At 47.8% G+C, this 16,614-nt stretch overlaps 1 protein-coding gene across 1 annotated transcript in view; it reads right to left on the reverse strand.

Annotated features, from left to right (window-relative positions):
* Positions 1-723: 723 nt before the first annotated feature.
* The window catches only part of ADGRD2 (adhesion G protein-coupled receptor D2), a 49,015-nt gene continuing 33,124 nt past the window's right edge, over positions 724-16,614 (reverse strand). The window contains exons 20-24 of the mRNA XM_065418976.1: positions 9,025-9,066; positions 8,752-8,805; positions 7,749-7,893; positions 5,159-5,217; positions 724-801 (exon numbers count right to left, since the gene is read on the reverse strand). Coding sequence (XP_065275048.1) covers positions 724-801; positions 5,159-5,217; positions 7,749-7,893; positions 8,752-8,805; positions 9,025-9,066 — 378 coding nt within the window. The remainder of the gene's footprint in view (positions 802-5,158; positions 5,218-7,748; positions 7,894-8,751; positions 8,806-9,024; positions 9,067-16,614) is intronic.

Below are 16,614 nucleotides of genomic sequence, written 5' to 3' on the forward strand. Positions count from 1 at the left end.
CCTGTCCTCTGACAGTGGCCAGTGCCAGGTGCCACAAAGGGAATGAACAGAACAGGGAATCATCAAGTGATCCATTCCCAGCTTCTGGCAAACAGAGGCTAGGGACACCATCCCTGCCCATCCTGGCTAATAACCATTGATCGACCTATCCTCCATGAATTTATCTAGTTCTTTTTTGAACCCTGTTACGGTCTTGGCCTTCACAACATCCTCTGGCAAGGAGTTCCACAGGTTGACTGTGCGTTGTGTGAAGAAATACTTCCTTTTATTTGTTTTAAATTTGCTGCCTATTAATTTCATTTGGTGACCCCTAGTTCTTGTATTATGAAAAGGAGTAAATAACATTTCCTTATTTACTTTCTCCACACCAGTCATGATTTTACAGACCTCTATCATATCCCCCCTTAGTCATCTCTTTTCCAAGCTGAAAAGTCCCAGTCTTATTAATCTCTACTCATACGGAAGCCATTCCATGCCCCTAATCATTTTTGTTGCCCTTTTCGGAACCTTTTCCAGTTCCAATATGCCCCCCCAGTATTTCAAGAAACACCTGAGCTGAGATTGTTTGAATGTTGCAATCTCGACAAAACACCGTATTTTGAAATTAAAAACGGAATGAGGAGACCATTTCTGCCTGTGTGCATGGATCCCCCTTTCTGCGACCAGCCCTCCTCAGCGCAGAAGCAGGGGTGCAATCTGATTTTTAATACACTCATCAAGACATTATCTCAAGCACAAAGAGAAGCGGAAATGATGGAGGGAGAAGTTACCTGAGGATTTGAATGCTGTCAGCTCTACAGCCTGAAAGAGGGGAGAACACTCGTTAATTGAGATTTGCTCAGGGAGGGAGTTTCCAAGCCCCAAGGAGCCCAGATCTGTTCACAGCCATATTCCCCAGGTCACAGCAGGGCTTTTTTCCTGCCACCAATGCAGCCAAGAAGTGCTTTGCCGCGTGCACTCTCCTTTCCCATCGCTCCCTGCAGCTTCACAGGTAGGGGAACTGCCCTGCCCCTCGTGTTCACGGAGCTTTGGTGAACTCACCCACGGGTGCCAGCTAGGCATTCTCCCCAGCGCCCAGCACACGTTCTTAGGGAGAGCACCCCAAGAGTGGGCCTGTGGCGTAAGAGACCTGCCCTGGCAGCACGCTCTGCTGAAAATGGGGCTCCCGTCCTTGCTTGGGGCAATGCAGCAGACAGGGCACAGTGCTAGGACATACAGAACAATCCAACACAAGAGGGGACCGGACCGGCTAACCTAAGTCAGCTTTTCCATCTCTCACTGCACTGGATGGAGCATAGGGCCCCCCAAAGCCAGCCGTGGGACCTAGCCAGGCCCTAGTAAAGACCACCTGCATCATAAGGCACCCTGGGGCCACCTCCTCCACCCTCTCTTCCACAAAAGATTTACTAATCCTGGCAATGGCTTCCCAGCATCGCCAGCCCCACACATTCACAGATCAGGCAGGCTCCGAACAACCACAGGATTGGCTTAAAAATCACAAGGTTTGTTTAAATGATAAACTTTAGATAGGAATGGCAGAGCTGTTTCTGTCCCCTAAGCGCTGTTGACAGGGGTGGAAAGGATTCACATTCAGATATTTTGATACAAAACAGGAGGCCAACCTGATCTCTTTTGAAGAAAAACAGTATCAGCCTCAGCCTCTAGGTCAGTGGTTCTCAAACTGGGGTTCGTGAAATGTTACAGGGGGTTTTCGGGAAAAAAATCCCTAATGGTGGACAGAGCTGTCCCTAGGGACCCCGGCACGGGGCCAGCAGCCCAGAGCCCCTGGACTTCCAAGAGCTGAGCAGATCAAAGCAAGCATATCTATCACACTGAGGAGATTTAAACTTCAAGACTCCTTATAAGAAATGGAAAGGGAGGTGGATATTTTTTGCTGTTTTTAAAATTAAATAGGCAGCTAGTATTGTTTTTAAAGTTAGCATGAAGAGCAAGTTTAAGCTTTGTTGTAACATGCGTTGTTTGCCTGGACTGCTCAAGACCTGATTGCTTGTGTAGGAGGAACTCTGAGTTGGTTTCTTAAATACTTTCATGCTGTTTCACATCTGATACTCCTTGATGAAACATAGGAGCCTTGTCTTATAACAGGCTTATTCAAAGTGATACAAGCTACGAAAGTGAGATCTTGGAGGAGTGTTTCGTTTTCATAATGTAATAAAAATACTGTAATGATAAATAATAATTAATAATGAATAGTGTGTAATAAGCATGTCAAAAACAAATTTTATATTTCCCAAGATCACTGCTTTTATAATTTATACTCAGGTAAAGGAGAAAATCCCTGGAAATGTTCATTTTTAGGAGGGGGTTTGCGAGACTTGACATTTTAGTGAAAGGGGTTCACAGGCTGTTAACGTTGGGGAACCACGGCTCTAGGTTCTACTGTTCTTCATCTTATCATCAATTTTACTTCCAATGGGGACTGTCCTGGCTGCCCTGCTCCGTGAACGGCGAGGACTGCTGTTCAGCTGCAGCGTTTGCACAGTCCACACGACAAGGGGCACAATGAGCCGGTACCACGAGGCTAGGGGGGGTTAACGCATTGGGAGGTGCCAAATCCCCAAAACCTTTCACCAAAAAATGCGTCAAGTAAAACGTGGATGAAATGCAGTGAAAAGCACTCTGATGTTTGCCCCTAACGGAGCACAGCATTTCGTCATTTTAAGTGTTTTCAGACTTATTGTAAAAAATGGCTTCTTAATCAGAACGAGGCTACATTCAACGGTACCATTCTGAATTCACAGCTCACGCCGCCACTTACATAAGGGATTCAGTCAGGGAGCTGAAACAATACCAGTGACTTATGTAACTAACCTGCACCGCAGGCTCTAGGTAGTCAATTGCAAGCTGCATTGACACACACAGCACAAGCTGCAACAACGCACAAATCTTACATTCAAAACACGCTTACAACAAATATATCAGCTTCAACATTCACGTTTCCTGAGCATTCGCTTGTGGAGCTCAAACGTTCATGAACAGAGAACATGAAAGACTTGCAAAAGAGTCACTTGTGAACACAAACAAATATTTAAACAAAAACTGGCTCAGCCGTGCTTCCTCCCACACTGGCTCCTCGGGTACCAGGGAATTTTGTATTTTGATTGTTGTTGAATTTGTATGTTTAGAAAAGGAAAATAAAACATTTTAAATAAAAATATTTAAGTAACAAACAAAAAGAGAAGCTCTGAGTGACCCCAGCATGGACTCAAGCTAATTCTCTCTTTGCCCCAGTCTACCAGCTAGGAAGTGTTGTGGCCTTGGCATTTAGGAAATCGACAGGCTCCTCTATTAATGCCCTGTGCATTAGAAAACTCAAGCCTCCTGGTTAATCTCTTTAGCCCATGTCTCATATTTTGTGCCAAGTAGCTTAGCAATGGTTCTAATTTACAGAGCCAGCACCTGCCTGGGTCAGAAAAGCACCTATTGGAAAACCTGCCAGGTATTTATCACCCGGAAGAATAGCAACATTAAACAAAAATAAACCATGAGACACAATAAATACTGGTTTTACTAAGTTGCCTTGAAATAGAACAGAATGTTATCTGTAAGATAAGGAAGATAGCACTTCAAAAGCAATAAAGGGGACGACAGAGAGAGAGAGAGAGAAATTTTGGTGTATATCTAGACCCTTTGGTAAATTCCTCACATGAAAGTAGCATTATGTATTTTTCTTAGGAAACTACAGTTAACTTCTATGTCAAGTGCACAGAACACTGCATGATCATTTCAGTGGTGCGAATGGAAGTGGTGTCAGAGTAGTCACATTTAAATTATTCTCTACTTTACGGCATGCCTTGTTGAACTTGGCAGAAGATTAGTTGCTGCCTGGGGAATGAAATGGGCCAACTGAACAGACTGTAACTTGGGTGCTGAAACACACAACAAGCCCTTTTCTAACTTGCTTCATTTGGGGGAGACTTGTAGCCATGACCTCATTTCGGTCTTGGCGTTCTGATTGCTCAGTTCCATTTGTGCTTTTATGGATGCCCCTTTTTATAAGTAGGCCTGGGAGTTGATTCCCATCTGATACAGAATGGAGAAAAGAGACCACAAATGTTACCAACAAAACTAGGAATCAACATGCAGCAGAGAGACTCCCCTACCGCTCATGTGTCAAACCAACCCCCATCTCTCCCTTCCCTCTGCAGTCCAGGAGTTAGCACATATGGGTCTAACAGCACAGAGGCCCTTTATATCCAGGAGCTGGACAGCTGGGCATCCCCCAAATGCACAGACAGTTGATTCTCTTTCTACTATTTATCTTCCAAGGGCAGGGATAGACAGATGCCTCCTTACTCTTTCGCACGGGTGGCAGGTGCACTGATTGCTTTCGAGCAAGCCCAGTACGATGGCGGTCGAGCTAGCCCGTCACCATGAAGGATGGCGATGTCTGTAAAGGGGCTACATGGGCCCGTGTACGCCAGGGAGTGAGATTCCCCTCCCAGTCTGAGTCCACAGCTCACCCTCGCCTGAGGAGCCCTCCTGGGGCTGTCTGAGAATCCTAGACGTGAAGACATTAGGCTGTTTGGTGCCACTCCCAGCAGACAGTGCAGGGCTGTTCCATTCTGTATGTTTGTAGGGCCTTTTGTCCAGCCTAGTTCGGGGTGCCCTGAGCCACAGGGCTTCCACCCCTGTCCCTTGGCCAACTTCCTGTCAAGAAACTGTTCAGTCTAATAGGCTGGATTTTCTTATCATAATTTCACCCCATTATTTGTTTGTCACACCTGCTGCACCACCCTCCAGAGGCCAGTGATTTGCAGCCTTCAGATACTTCATTACAGGGTCCTTTTACTGGGGGAAATTCCTTCAGCTTCCCAACCCAATCAATGCTTAGGAGGAGGCACATACATGCAGTGCTCCCAACACAGCTCACAAAGTCCGCTACCACCACTGATGAACCTTCCCAACTCCCCCAGGAGGGAGGTGACTGAGATGAACCCCATCTTACCAAAGGGGCAGCTGAGCCACAGACAAGTAAAGTGATTCACCCACGATAAGACAAGACATCTGTGACAGAGCTGGGAATAGAACCCAGGAGTCCTGAGTCCTAGCCCTTTGCTATAACCCCTAGACAACACTCCCATCTACATATCATTCTGCATGTGAAACGTGGAAAATAACTCAAGACATTACGTACCGGTCTCTCTGGTGACATCATTGAGGAAATCCCCATAGGAATTTTAGCACCAAAGTTTCCTAAAGTGTGAAGTGAGACAATGAATGTGGATACGCCTGAAGAATGGAAATGTGCATTTCTTTCCAAGGGCTTTATCGTTTATTCCCCCAAAGTATCTCCCAAGGAAGTAAAGGGCCCAGCCGGGCTGTCTGAAGAATTGCAAGCTAGTTTTCAAAGCTGCCAATCGGTTTGAGTGTGTGAACTTTTCTTTCTCTAGTTTAACACTGACTTCCTGCCCCCTCCCACATGTAAATCGATGTTAAAGTACCAACATGCTTCTCTGCCTAGAGGGAAGGCCACGCTGTTCAGGGCCAGCTGCAGGGGCAGGCGAGCATGGCAGAAGCCCTGGGCACCAACTTCCGGGAGCACCATGCTGCTGTGCCCCTCAACTCCCCCCCTTCACCCCCAGTGCCTGGGGGAGGAGACACCGAAAACGTTTTCCGCCCTAGCTGGCAAAACGGCTCAGGTCACTCCTGGATTGAAGATTCCCTACATCCACTCACCTCGAATGCACGGATGACCCATATACGCTACAGGGACTGATCCCACTGAAATCAATTGGCCTTCTACCGCTGTCTTCTTTGGGAGCCAGTCAGCCCCTCAGGGCTGTATTTGTATTTTCATCAGAGCTTCTCTCGCACTCCAAGGAACACAAACCTAATAACATTCATGTCCACTATGGCGCGGGCAGGCCAGGTGCCAGCTCACGCTAAGGTGCCCACGTCTGAAATGGACGCTGAAGGGGGCAGTTAATAGTGATAGATGAGGTATTAGAATGATAAGAAAGTGGTTAGTGGCTAGAGACTGTTGAATGCTTGTGAGCTGCTCCCTGCATTAATCTCACTTCTAATATCTGTGCTCCGTATTGTAAGGTTCTGTGACTATGAATGGCCATGCAGGAGAGGGACGTTAATCAGTGCAAAGAGCGGGAACTGGTATGCCCCTGCCCCCCGAAGAGGAGACATGTTGAGAGCAGACGGGCTCTGGGTGGATTTTACAAGTGGAAACTCCCTACATCAGGATCGAGAAAATGTCAACAAAAGGGCTAAAGACTCTTAGGCCTGGTCTACAGTGGGAAAGCAGGTAGGTATGATGTGAAAATCCACACCCTGGAGCAATGCAGTTACACCAACCTAACCCCCAGTGTAGACAGCACTATGTTGATCGGAGAATTCTCCTGTCAACCTAGTTACCGCTTCTCAAGGAGATGGATTATCTACACTAATGGGAGAACCCCTCCCATCTTCACTGAAGCCCTACAGTGGCACCAGGGGCGGCTCCAGACACCAGCGCAGCAAGTGCGTGTCTGGGGCGGCAAGCCGCGGGGGGCGGCCTGCCGGTCGCTGTGAGGGCGGCAGTCAGGCAGCCTTCGGCAGCATGCCTGCAGGAGGTCCGCCGGTCCCACGGATTCAGCAGCATTTCTGCGGGAGGTCTGCCGGTCCCGCAGTTTCGGCGGTAATTCGGCAGTGGGTACGCCGAATCCGTGGGACCGGTGGACCTCCCGCAGAAACGCCACCGAATCCGTGGGACCAGCGGACCTCCCGCAGAAACGCCGCCGAATCCGTGGGACCGGCGGACCTCCCGCAGGCATGCTGCCGAAGGCCGCCTGACTGCCGTGCTTGGGGCAGCAAAAAACATAGAGCCGCCCCTGAGTGGCGCAGTGGTGCCACTGTAACTGTTTATATGTAGACACACCCTTGTTATTTAACTGTGAAGATGAGTCATGCAAGTGAACTCCTGAGTTTGCAGCTCAGAGCACATGGCAGGAGGGTGATTAAAAACCTCAAACAAAAGGAGTTAAGGATCTCTCTGCTGCTTGGACTCCAGGGGGAGCAAGGTGTTTCTAGACATAAGCAAGAGATCCCCAGCTGCTTAGCCTGGGTTAGCCCTAAAGGTCAAATAGAGCTTGCTGATTATAGAAGCCTATATTACCTTTTGAAACCTAAGGCTGTAACTCATTCATGGTCTATATTCACTTGCTTTAACCTTATAAATAACTCTGTTTTCCTTTTCCTATTTAATAAATCTTCATATAGTTTGCTATAGGATCACCTACAAGCGTTGTCTTTGGTGTGAGCCCTAAAGCACAATTGACCTTGGGTAAGCGACTGGTCCTTTGGGATTGGGAGTAACCTGAATATTGCTGTTATCCTTGGTGTATGGGGCCAATAATCACAGAGAGACACTCCCATCACCTGGATGGCAAGACAGACCAGAGTACCCTAGGGGACAGTCTGTGACTCCGTGCTAAGACTGTTCAAGTGCCTGGGGGGGTTTGCACATGGTGCAGTTGGTTGGTGAAATCTAAGTCTAGACCTCCCGGCCCATTAGGGTGTGCGCCCTGGTTTGGACGTTGGCACTCATGCGGAACTTCAGAACCGGGTCAAACTTTCCAACTCTGTGGTGTTTAAGAGGGTTCAAAACTATGCAAGGGATGAAACTGCATGAAAATTGGACCCTCTGGAAAGGTCAGCCCCGTGCTCTGAATCTGGGCCAGCAGCACAGAACACAACCGGAATACAGAGCTGAGGCCCCAGAAGGGGCTCTTTACCTTTGTTGGTAATGTTCTTCAGTGGGGGATCTTTCTGCACAGGGCTGGACATGGCGCTCTCGGGCGCAGAAGGATTCAGCTTCCCAGTCTCCCAGGAGGTTGTATTTCTTGGACTTGACAGATAATTGATCGGATGAGAACAGTTCTGCAATGACAGAGAAGCAGGACAGAGCCCTCAGGAATCCATGACAAATCTGCCTTTAAAGGATTTTGATACCGTGCATCATTTAAAAAATCTGCTGCAGCTGTTTTCTTAACGATCACCTGCTTGCCGATAAGGCCAGTCTGCAGCAACTGCCCAAACTGCAGAACCAGTGGCGCGTCTTCCTCCACCCTCCCCAGCGCCGTTCAGGAGGAAAATGATGTCCCCCGACTCCATGTTCCTGAACATGCCAGGTCCATCCAAAAGACATCCCCAGAGCCAAGTTTTGTCCTACAGTGCATGCCCAGGACATCAGGGAGAGCCCCAATGTATCGCGGCGGGCAGACTTTGGCTGCAAACCTGGATTTAAAGGGGCACTGTGGAATGTGATAACCCCGGGTTTTAAAGATCAAGGTCTCACATCAACCAGAGCAAGGAGAGAGGCCTTTTGCCTGGCCTTGGAGTCAGTCACATCCTACAAACTGCCCTGTTTTGTGGATCAAAATGGGTCCACACCCACCTCACTCACACAACACACAGCAATCCACAGCTGAGGCATGATGGGAAATTTCAATGTTTGGGCCTTTCTTTAGAGGTTAGCCTGAGGGTGTTTAGACTGAAATCCCTGGAGAGACTGTGGAGGGCGGAGAAGCAGAAATCAGCATGCCCTATAGGATATACGGCTATCAGACGGGTTGATAATCCCGGCTGGTAGTGAGGGATGGCCAGTAGATGCTATGCTGTAGATTTGGGGGAGGGGACACAAACTGGGTTTCCCAGAAATCCACCGTTCCAGAAAACATCCTCTGAAAGCAGCTTGTGTTTAATGAAAGCGGAGCAGCATTTCTGCCTCACACTTACTGTGAACGAGAGAGCTTTCTTCTTCTCCTTCATCCTCTGTATGGCGTTCCTCACCTGAAAGTTGAGCAGGGTCGTGAGACAGGGCCAGTGCTGTTCTGATACAACCACCTCCTCCGAACAAGTCAAGGGGGCAAAAGCAACAGCTGTCGTGGGAGCGAAGGGCCAGGACAGAATATCAACCTTTGCATTTGCTAAGATTCTGGTGACCGGTTTCATTTCTAATATATGACTGTTCCGAATATGGATCAAAACCCAGGGAGAGCTTTCTCTTACCTCACTGTTATAGATTGCATAGACCAGGAAGATGTACAAGCCCTGAAAAGGAGAGAAAATACAAAATATTACGGGCTTGCAATAGACTGACAAAATATGGGACCATTTTGAAACAGGGGAAGTAAGTGGGTCCCGGTCTTTGACGGATGCTGGGGCTCTGCCCACACTGGGTCAGAGTCTGCTGCTTTGGGCCACAAAACATTTGCAGAGCACCCCTACTATGTCTCCAGCAGCTGGCTGGCTTTGCCAACCTCCATCTGTGACTCAGGGCATTGGTAACTCTTACTATCACTGAGCGGCACGAAGCCCCCGTGATTAGCCTTTGCAGTCCGACTGCAGTTCCAGAGGAGGAGCCATGCCCTTTGTCCCTGGAGTCTCCTTCTTCTAACACATCATCATCTTCAAGAAGTGGAAGAGAACTACTGAGATGGACTCACAATACGGAACGATGCCCTATAGACACTGCTACTGTGCCTAGCACAGAGGTAGCTCCTGTTACTGTTCCTTGTGATGTCACCGGAACACACATGCTTCAGAAATCGCAGCACTCAGACCTGCTAGGGTTCATCTCCAAGCCAGTATTGTGCTCTGCTCACAGCCGGCTGGATCTCCAAACTGATTCCACCCCAAGCCTCAAACTCTGCTGCTCAACACTTGCGCCGCTCACTGCTCGGATTTTGACACAGACGACCCCCGTCAGGTTTGTCCCTGGGATCTCATTCTTCTAACACGCCCCCTTCAAGAAGTGGAAGAGAACGATGGGAAAGGACTCACGATACGGAACGATGCCCTATAGACCCTGGCGGCTACGGTGTGTATGGACAGTCCCTAGCACAAGGGGGCCCTGCGCTGGGCGGGTCCCCTAGCACTACGTTAATAAACGTGATTCACGGCAATAGACAGAGCTCAGATGACTTCATTCAAGACAGTTTAAAAGGAGAAAGATTCTTTTCATTCCTCCCCACCCCTTCCTTCTGCTACTATTGCAACATCCACACACACTCGGTTTTGCAGGGATAATAGCACCACCTCTGGCAGGCCGGCAAATGTGCACCGAGCACCTTCCATGCCCAGTGGCTGCTCTGTTGCTCTGGGATGGAGCTGGGTGGAGCTGAAGAGCAATGGCAGCCATCACCCCACCAGGCCTCCCTGCCATTCCCAAGCCCAGGATTCCCCACGTCATTCAGTGGTGAGCGGGAAAATCCTTCCAGAAATTACTGGGTGGAGCTCCATCCCCCCTCAAAAATTAAACGCGGGGAGATGACCCCTGTGTGGGAACGGCTGAAATTCGGGAACTAGACAACCCTTCCCGACAACTGAAGTAGCCATGGGGAGAGCCCAGATGGATGCACTTTGTGTGGGCGGAGCAGAGCAAGGCGACAGGGCCTTTTCCTTTTCAGTGTGATCGTCTATTTGTGACAGACCAGGGCAGCTGACTGATTGCCAGGTGCACCGATTCCAGTTCCCCATAAGCCAGGCCTGCTCGGTGGTCCTCTGTCCTCCTCCAGAGGTGGCTAGGCCAACAAGAGACGGAGGAGCACACAGGCGTGGCTAACACAGAGGCCTCTTAGCTCACGCAGTAGTGGCTCATGCGCTAAGGGTAAGAGGTGCTGGGTTCGATCCCCACTGAACCATGTCAGTATTACAGCCCATGCTAGGGAGATTCAAGGGAAAATGGGAGGCAGATCCAAACCCTCTTACCAAGGAGGGATTGTGAAACCCAAACCCACCACGCTTGTCCTCCCTCCCCACTCAGAGAGGGCTAGAGAGCGGAGGGCAGACCTCATGCTGTCAACTCCGCACAAGCTCAGCCACCACCAGTGACTCCAAAATACAGAGCACCCGTCCGAAACCTCATCGCCAGCCTGCTGTGCGGCATATAAACAGCTGTAACCAGACGCAGGCCTAGACAGAGCACCACCTAGGGGTCGAAACTGGGCGAAGCACCAGGGACTAATTACAGCTTTACACAAAAGAGTTTGCCCTTAAAGGCAGTCCTATCTGGCCCACCAGATTTATGTTATATCTGCAGGGTGTTTGTTATCGCAGCTAGATAAATCAGCGGCAGTAAGAAAAGTAATTCATCTGGTCTTCAATGAGTCTTGCTCTTCATCTGAAAACTCTTGGCAAGCGCAGTGGTAGCAATACCCTGGCATGGTGCCATGACCTGTCCTTCAAACAGCGAAGTTGGTCACTCCTACAGACCAGATTTCTGGTGCGGCTGCCAAGACAGGTCTTCCTTGAAATAATCCTTTTGTATAGAACTGGGAGGAGAGGTGGTGATGTCGGCTGGGAGGGGAGCCCGGGAGAAAGAAGGCCCAGCTGCAGAGAGACTGAATGTGGCTAAAATATGGGAGAGAGTGTTAAACTGGCACAAAATAAATCACAAATCCAGCCCCAGAGGCCACTTTGCAGATTCTCAAAGCACTTTGCAAACATAGCTAGGTGTGTACAGCATCTAACACACTGGGGCCCTGACTCCTGACTGGTACAACCACAACAGAAATACTCAATAGTGAGACGACAATCACTAAAGCCTCAAACTTCAATGGTGAGTGGGTCACAATGGTCCAGGGTAGGACAATGAGAGTTAGGAAAGCTGGACTCTATTCCCAGTTCTGCCACCGACCTGCTGTGGGACCTTGGCCTTCACCACTCCGGGCCTCAGTTTCTCATCTCTAAAAATGGGGATAGTGACGCTTACCCATCTTTGCAGAACATTTGGGGGGAAATCCTGGCTCCAACGACATCACTGGCAATGACGGTAACAGAGCCAAGATGTCACCCCAGAACTCTGCAGATGACATGTCCTACGGGTGGGCTTTTTAAAAGCTCTCTCCACGTGTCTAACTATGCTCCCATTGAGCACTGGTGGAACAAGGTGAGCACTTCTGAAAAACCCCCTACAAGTGCTAAGCGTGATTACCCTTCCCAGGCAGCGAGGGGATAAGGTCACACGTAGTGAGCTATTCTAGCCAGAGAACTATTACGAGAACAAACACTCCCCACTGCAGAATGAGTGTTGTTAATTGTTTGTTAAGCCTGGTAATGTGCCCAGCACTACCCAGGACACTCCAGCCACAGAGAGCATACAATCTAATTCCAGAATCCCAAAGATTGATTGTTTAAAAAGTCAGGATCTTTAAAATGCGAAGTGTAAAAAATAACTAGATAGGACGGCCTACCACGCAGAGTTCAGTGAAAGCAAATCTGTGAAGCATGAAAATTAAGTGGATCCGCACAGAAGCTGTGGGAAGTGTGATGAAGAGGACATCCCAGCAGCGATGAGTCTCGGGCTCAATACATCTCTTGGCTCGACAGCCCGGCCAGGTGGCCAAAGTGGCAAAGCCAAAACCCAGAGAGGTGGGTCTTGGCCCAGAGGAACCAGCATCACCCCAGTTACCCAGCCGAGCGGGACCAGACCACCCAATTCCTCCATCCGCACATGCTGCTGAGACGCAGCCTGTGGTCCACCTCCCGGGGGCAGGAATGGTCACTCCCAGCTTCTTTACAAATGGGATTAGTTCGGTCACGAGGCCCTAATGTATTGCATGACTTAGTCACACCCTGCACGGCCACCCCGGGGTCCCAGCAGGATTTCCAACATTATCGAGGAAGCAGCTGCTATACGGTGAGCGCACAGGACTGACAATCGGGAGATCTGTGTTCTACTCCTCCTGCTGCCGCTGCCTTGGGCAAGTCCCTTCGCTTTGTCTTGACGTCCCCGTCTGTAAAATGGGGCAGCACTTAAACCAAGTACAGTTAGTCATCAGATGTCAAAGGAGATTTTGGCCTTCTCTAGCAGCTGCCATACGTGGATTTCGAGCACAGCTCGACACTCCCAATGCCGCTGGCAGGAAGGTCCCTACTTTAGAGAGGTGGAGACTGACACGCAGAGGGGTAAGTGACGTGCTCAGAGCACAGAGCAAGCGAGTCAGGAGTAGAACCCAGGAGTGCTGATGTCCCGTTTGCTGTCCCAGCCACCAGACGCCTCTCCCCTCCCCTCACTCAGCCATATGCAAAACGAGAACCACTGGGCGCGCATTATGGCACGTAGCACACAACTGGTTTCAGAGACTCTCTCCTCCCATCTCCTCCCCCACACAGCAGAGAGAGGACTCCAGCATCAACACATCACCCCAGGACCACAGCAAGACCAGCTCAAACCCAGATTTCATAACGTATATGGTTGACTGTGATGGGAGGGAGAGCGTGACAAAGAAGTGAGTCTTGGGTGATAAATTCTGCAGGATGCCAGTTGGGTGGGGTGTTGGGGGGAGGAGAGAAGAGCTGAGAAGATCGGGCTGTTCTGAAAGTGCCCCGTGATTTTTAAGAGGCCAGAGACCCTGCACATCTTTGCCTAGACCCCCTGGCTAGGTGGATGAGGCAGAGGAGGGGGCAGCCCGCTTGCTAGAGGGGGTTTAGCTAGCGCTATACCAATAACAGGTTTTCAGTTTGGTAGCTGAACCAAAACATTTTTAAAAATTTCCCTCAGGTCGACCCAAACCAATTTTTTTTTTTTTTGGCAGAATGAAAAAATTTGAAAAAAAAGTTCATTTCAGTCTGAACCACACATTTAGTTTAGTTTTTAACCTTTTAAAAAATATTAAATAAAACTTAGTGAAATTCCAAAATTAAACATCTTTCCAAAACTAAAAGGTGAAATATTTTGTTTTGGAAATGCCAAAATGAACCGTTCCCACATTTCAGCCTTTGTGCTTGGTTGTTTGACCAAACACTTAGCTGAAGTTGATCCAAATTTGCAAATGGTTTCGGCGGATCTGAACCTGCAGTTATCAGAGAAAAAACGATTTGTATAAAATGTTTTGCCCAGCTCTAGGTTTAACTCTAAACCTGCCAGAAGCTCCTACCCCACCACCCCACTGCAAGGCAGAGGTCCTGAGCTCACCCGCCCAAATCTGGTAGATGGAGAATGGAGGGACGGGGTGGGGAGGGAGGGGGGGAGTGCGAGCTGCACTTTAACGGTAAAACAGCTGCACGTGGCTCGCGAGCCACAGTTTGGCCACCCCTGTTGTAGACTGTAATCAAGTCACCTTTTGACCTTCTCTTTGTTAAGCTAAATAGATGGCACTCATGTTTCCTACTCCCTTAAACATTCTCATGGCTCTTCTTGGAACCCTCTCCAATTTATCACCATCATTTTCCATCTAGTAATGGACTCTCAGAATCCCATGCACTGCTACAGACTAGGGACCAAGTGGCTAGGCAGCAGTTCTGCAGAAAACGACCTAGGGGTTACAGTGGATGAGAAGCTGGATATGAGTCAACAGTGTGCCCTTGTTGCCAAGAAGGCTAACAGCATTTTGGGCTGTGTAAGTAGGGGCATTGCCAGCAGAACGAGGGACGTGATCATTCCCCTCTATTCGACATTAGTGAGGCCTCATCTGGAGTACTGTGTCCAGTTTTGGGCCCCACACTACAAGAAGGATGGGGAAAAATTGAAAGAGGCCAGTGGAGGGCAACAAAAATGATTAGAGGTCTGGAGCACATGACTTCTGAGGAGAGGCTGAGGAAACTGGGATTGTTCAGTCTGCAGAAGAGAAGAACGAGGCAGGATTTGAGGCTGCTTTCAACTACCTGAAAGGGGGTTCTAAAGAGGATGGATCTAGACTGTTCTCAGTGGTACCAGATGACAGAACAAGGAGTACTGGTCTCAAGTTGCAGTGGGGGAGGTTTAGGTTGGATATTAGGAAAAACTTTTTCACTAGGAGGGTGGTGAAGCACTGGAATGCATTACCTAGGGAGGTGGTGGAATCTCCTTCCTTAGATGTTTTTAAGGTCAGGCTTGACAAAGCCCTGGCTGGCGTGATTTAGTTGGGGATTGGTCCTGCTTTGAGCAGGGGGTTGGACTTGATGACCTCCTGAGGTCTCTTCCAACCCTAATCTTCTATGATTCTATGATTGTTTGCTTGTGACCAGCTTAACAAGTGATCCAGACTGCTCTGTATCTGTGACCTGTCCTCTTCATTATTTTCCACTCCCCATTTAATGTCGTCACCGGCTAACTTTATCGGTGATGATTTTATATTTTTTCCAGGACCTTGATAAAAATGTTAACTAGCCTAGGGCCAACAGCTGGGGGGACCTGACTAGAAACACACCCAATCAATGATGATTTACAATTACATTTTGAGAGATATCAGTTAGCCAGTTTTTAATCCATTTAATGTGTGCCATGTCCATTTTATATCATTCTAGTTTTTTAATCAAAATATCAGCATGGTACCACGTCAAATGCTGTATAGAAGTCTAAAAATATTTCATCAACACACTCACCATTATCAACCAAACTTGTAATCTCATCAAAAAAAAAAAGATATCAAGTTAATCTGACAGGATCTATTTAACATAATGTCATTAATGATATACCCTCCTTTAATTCTTAATTAATTGAGTCTCATATCAGCCACTCCATTACCTTGCCTGGAAGCAATGTCAGACTGACAGGCCTGTAAATACCAGGTCATCCTGTTTATCCTTTTTAAAAATTAGTACAACATTCGCTTTCTTCCAGTCTCCTGGAACTTCCCCAGTGTTCCAAGACTTATTGAAAATCAGCATTAACAGTCCAGCGAGCTCCTCAGCCAGCTATTTTAAAACTCTTGGATCCAAGTAATCCAGACGTACTGATTTTAAAATGTCTAACTTCAGTCGCGGCTGTTTAACATCCTCCTCAGATACTAGTGGAATGGAAACAGTGTTATCATATGATGTGACTACATCATTTGTTTTTTCCCCAAATGCAGAATAGAAATATTTATTGAACACTTCTGCCTTTTTTGCATTATTATTGATAATTCTATCTTTTGCATCTAGTAATGGACTAATACCATTGTTAGGATTCTTTTTCTCCTAAGATACTTTAAAAATTCCTTATTGGCCTTAACTCTGCTGGCCATTTCTCCTTGTGTCCCTTTGCTTCCCTTATCAATTTTCTATAATTCCTAGAGCTTCTGATTTATATTAAAAACGATCATCTGCCCTTTTCTTCCATTCATTATATATTATGTTTCTATTTTTTATAGCTGCTTTCACTTCCCCTCTAATTTAGGTCTTTTTAAAATCTATACGGCCTTCTTCCTCAATTGTGGGGTATTGTGGCTTTTTGATGTTCTTAAACAATTCCCAATTATTATTCATATTTTTCTGATTAAATTCTTCCTTGGAGCTGATTTAGCTCATAATTGTTTTTAGCTTTGTGAAATTGGCCTTTTTAAAGCACCAAGTATATCTATCACCGGTCTGGACTTTATTCTGTTTGCACATTATAAATGTGATCAAGTCATGATCACTTGTACCTAAGTGACTATTAATTTTTAAGTATCAGAGGGGTAGCCGTGTTAGTCTGAATCTGTAAAAAGCAACAGAGGGTCCTGTGGCACCTTTAAGACTAACAGAAGTATTGGGAGCATAAGCTTTCGTGGGTAAGAACCTCACTTCTTCAGATGCAAGTAATGGAAATTTCCAGAGGCAGGTATAAATCAGTATGGAGATAACGAGGTTAGTTCAGTCAGGGAGAGTGAGATGCTCTGCTAGCAGTTGAGGTGTGAACACCAAGGGAGGAGAAAC

This window comes from Emys orbicularis, chromosome 18, assembly GCF_028017835.1.
Source record: "Emys orbicularis isolate rEmyOrb1 chromosome 18, rEmyOrb1.hap1, whole genome shotgun sequence".
Taxonomy (NCBI): Eukaryota; Metazoa; Chordata; order Testudines; family Emydidae; genus Emys; species Emys orbicularis.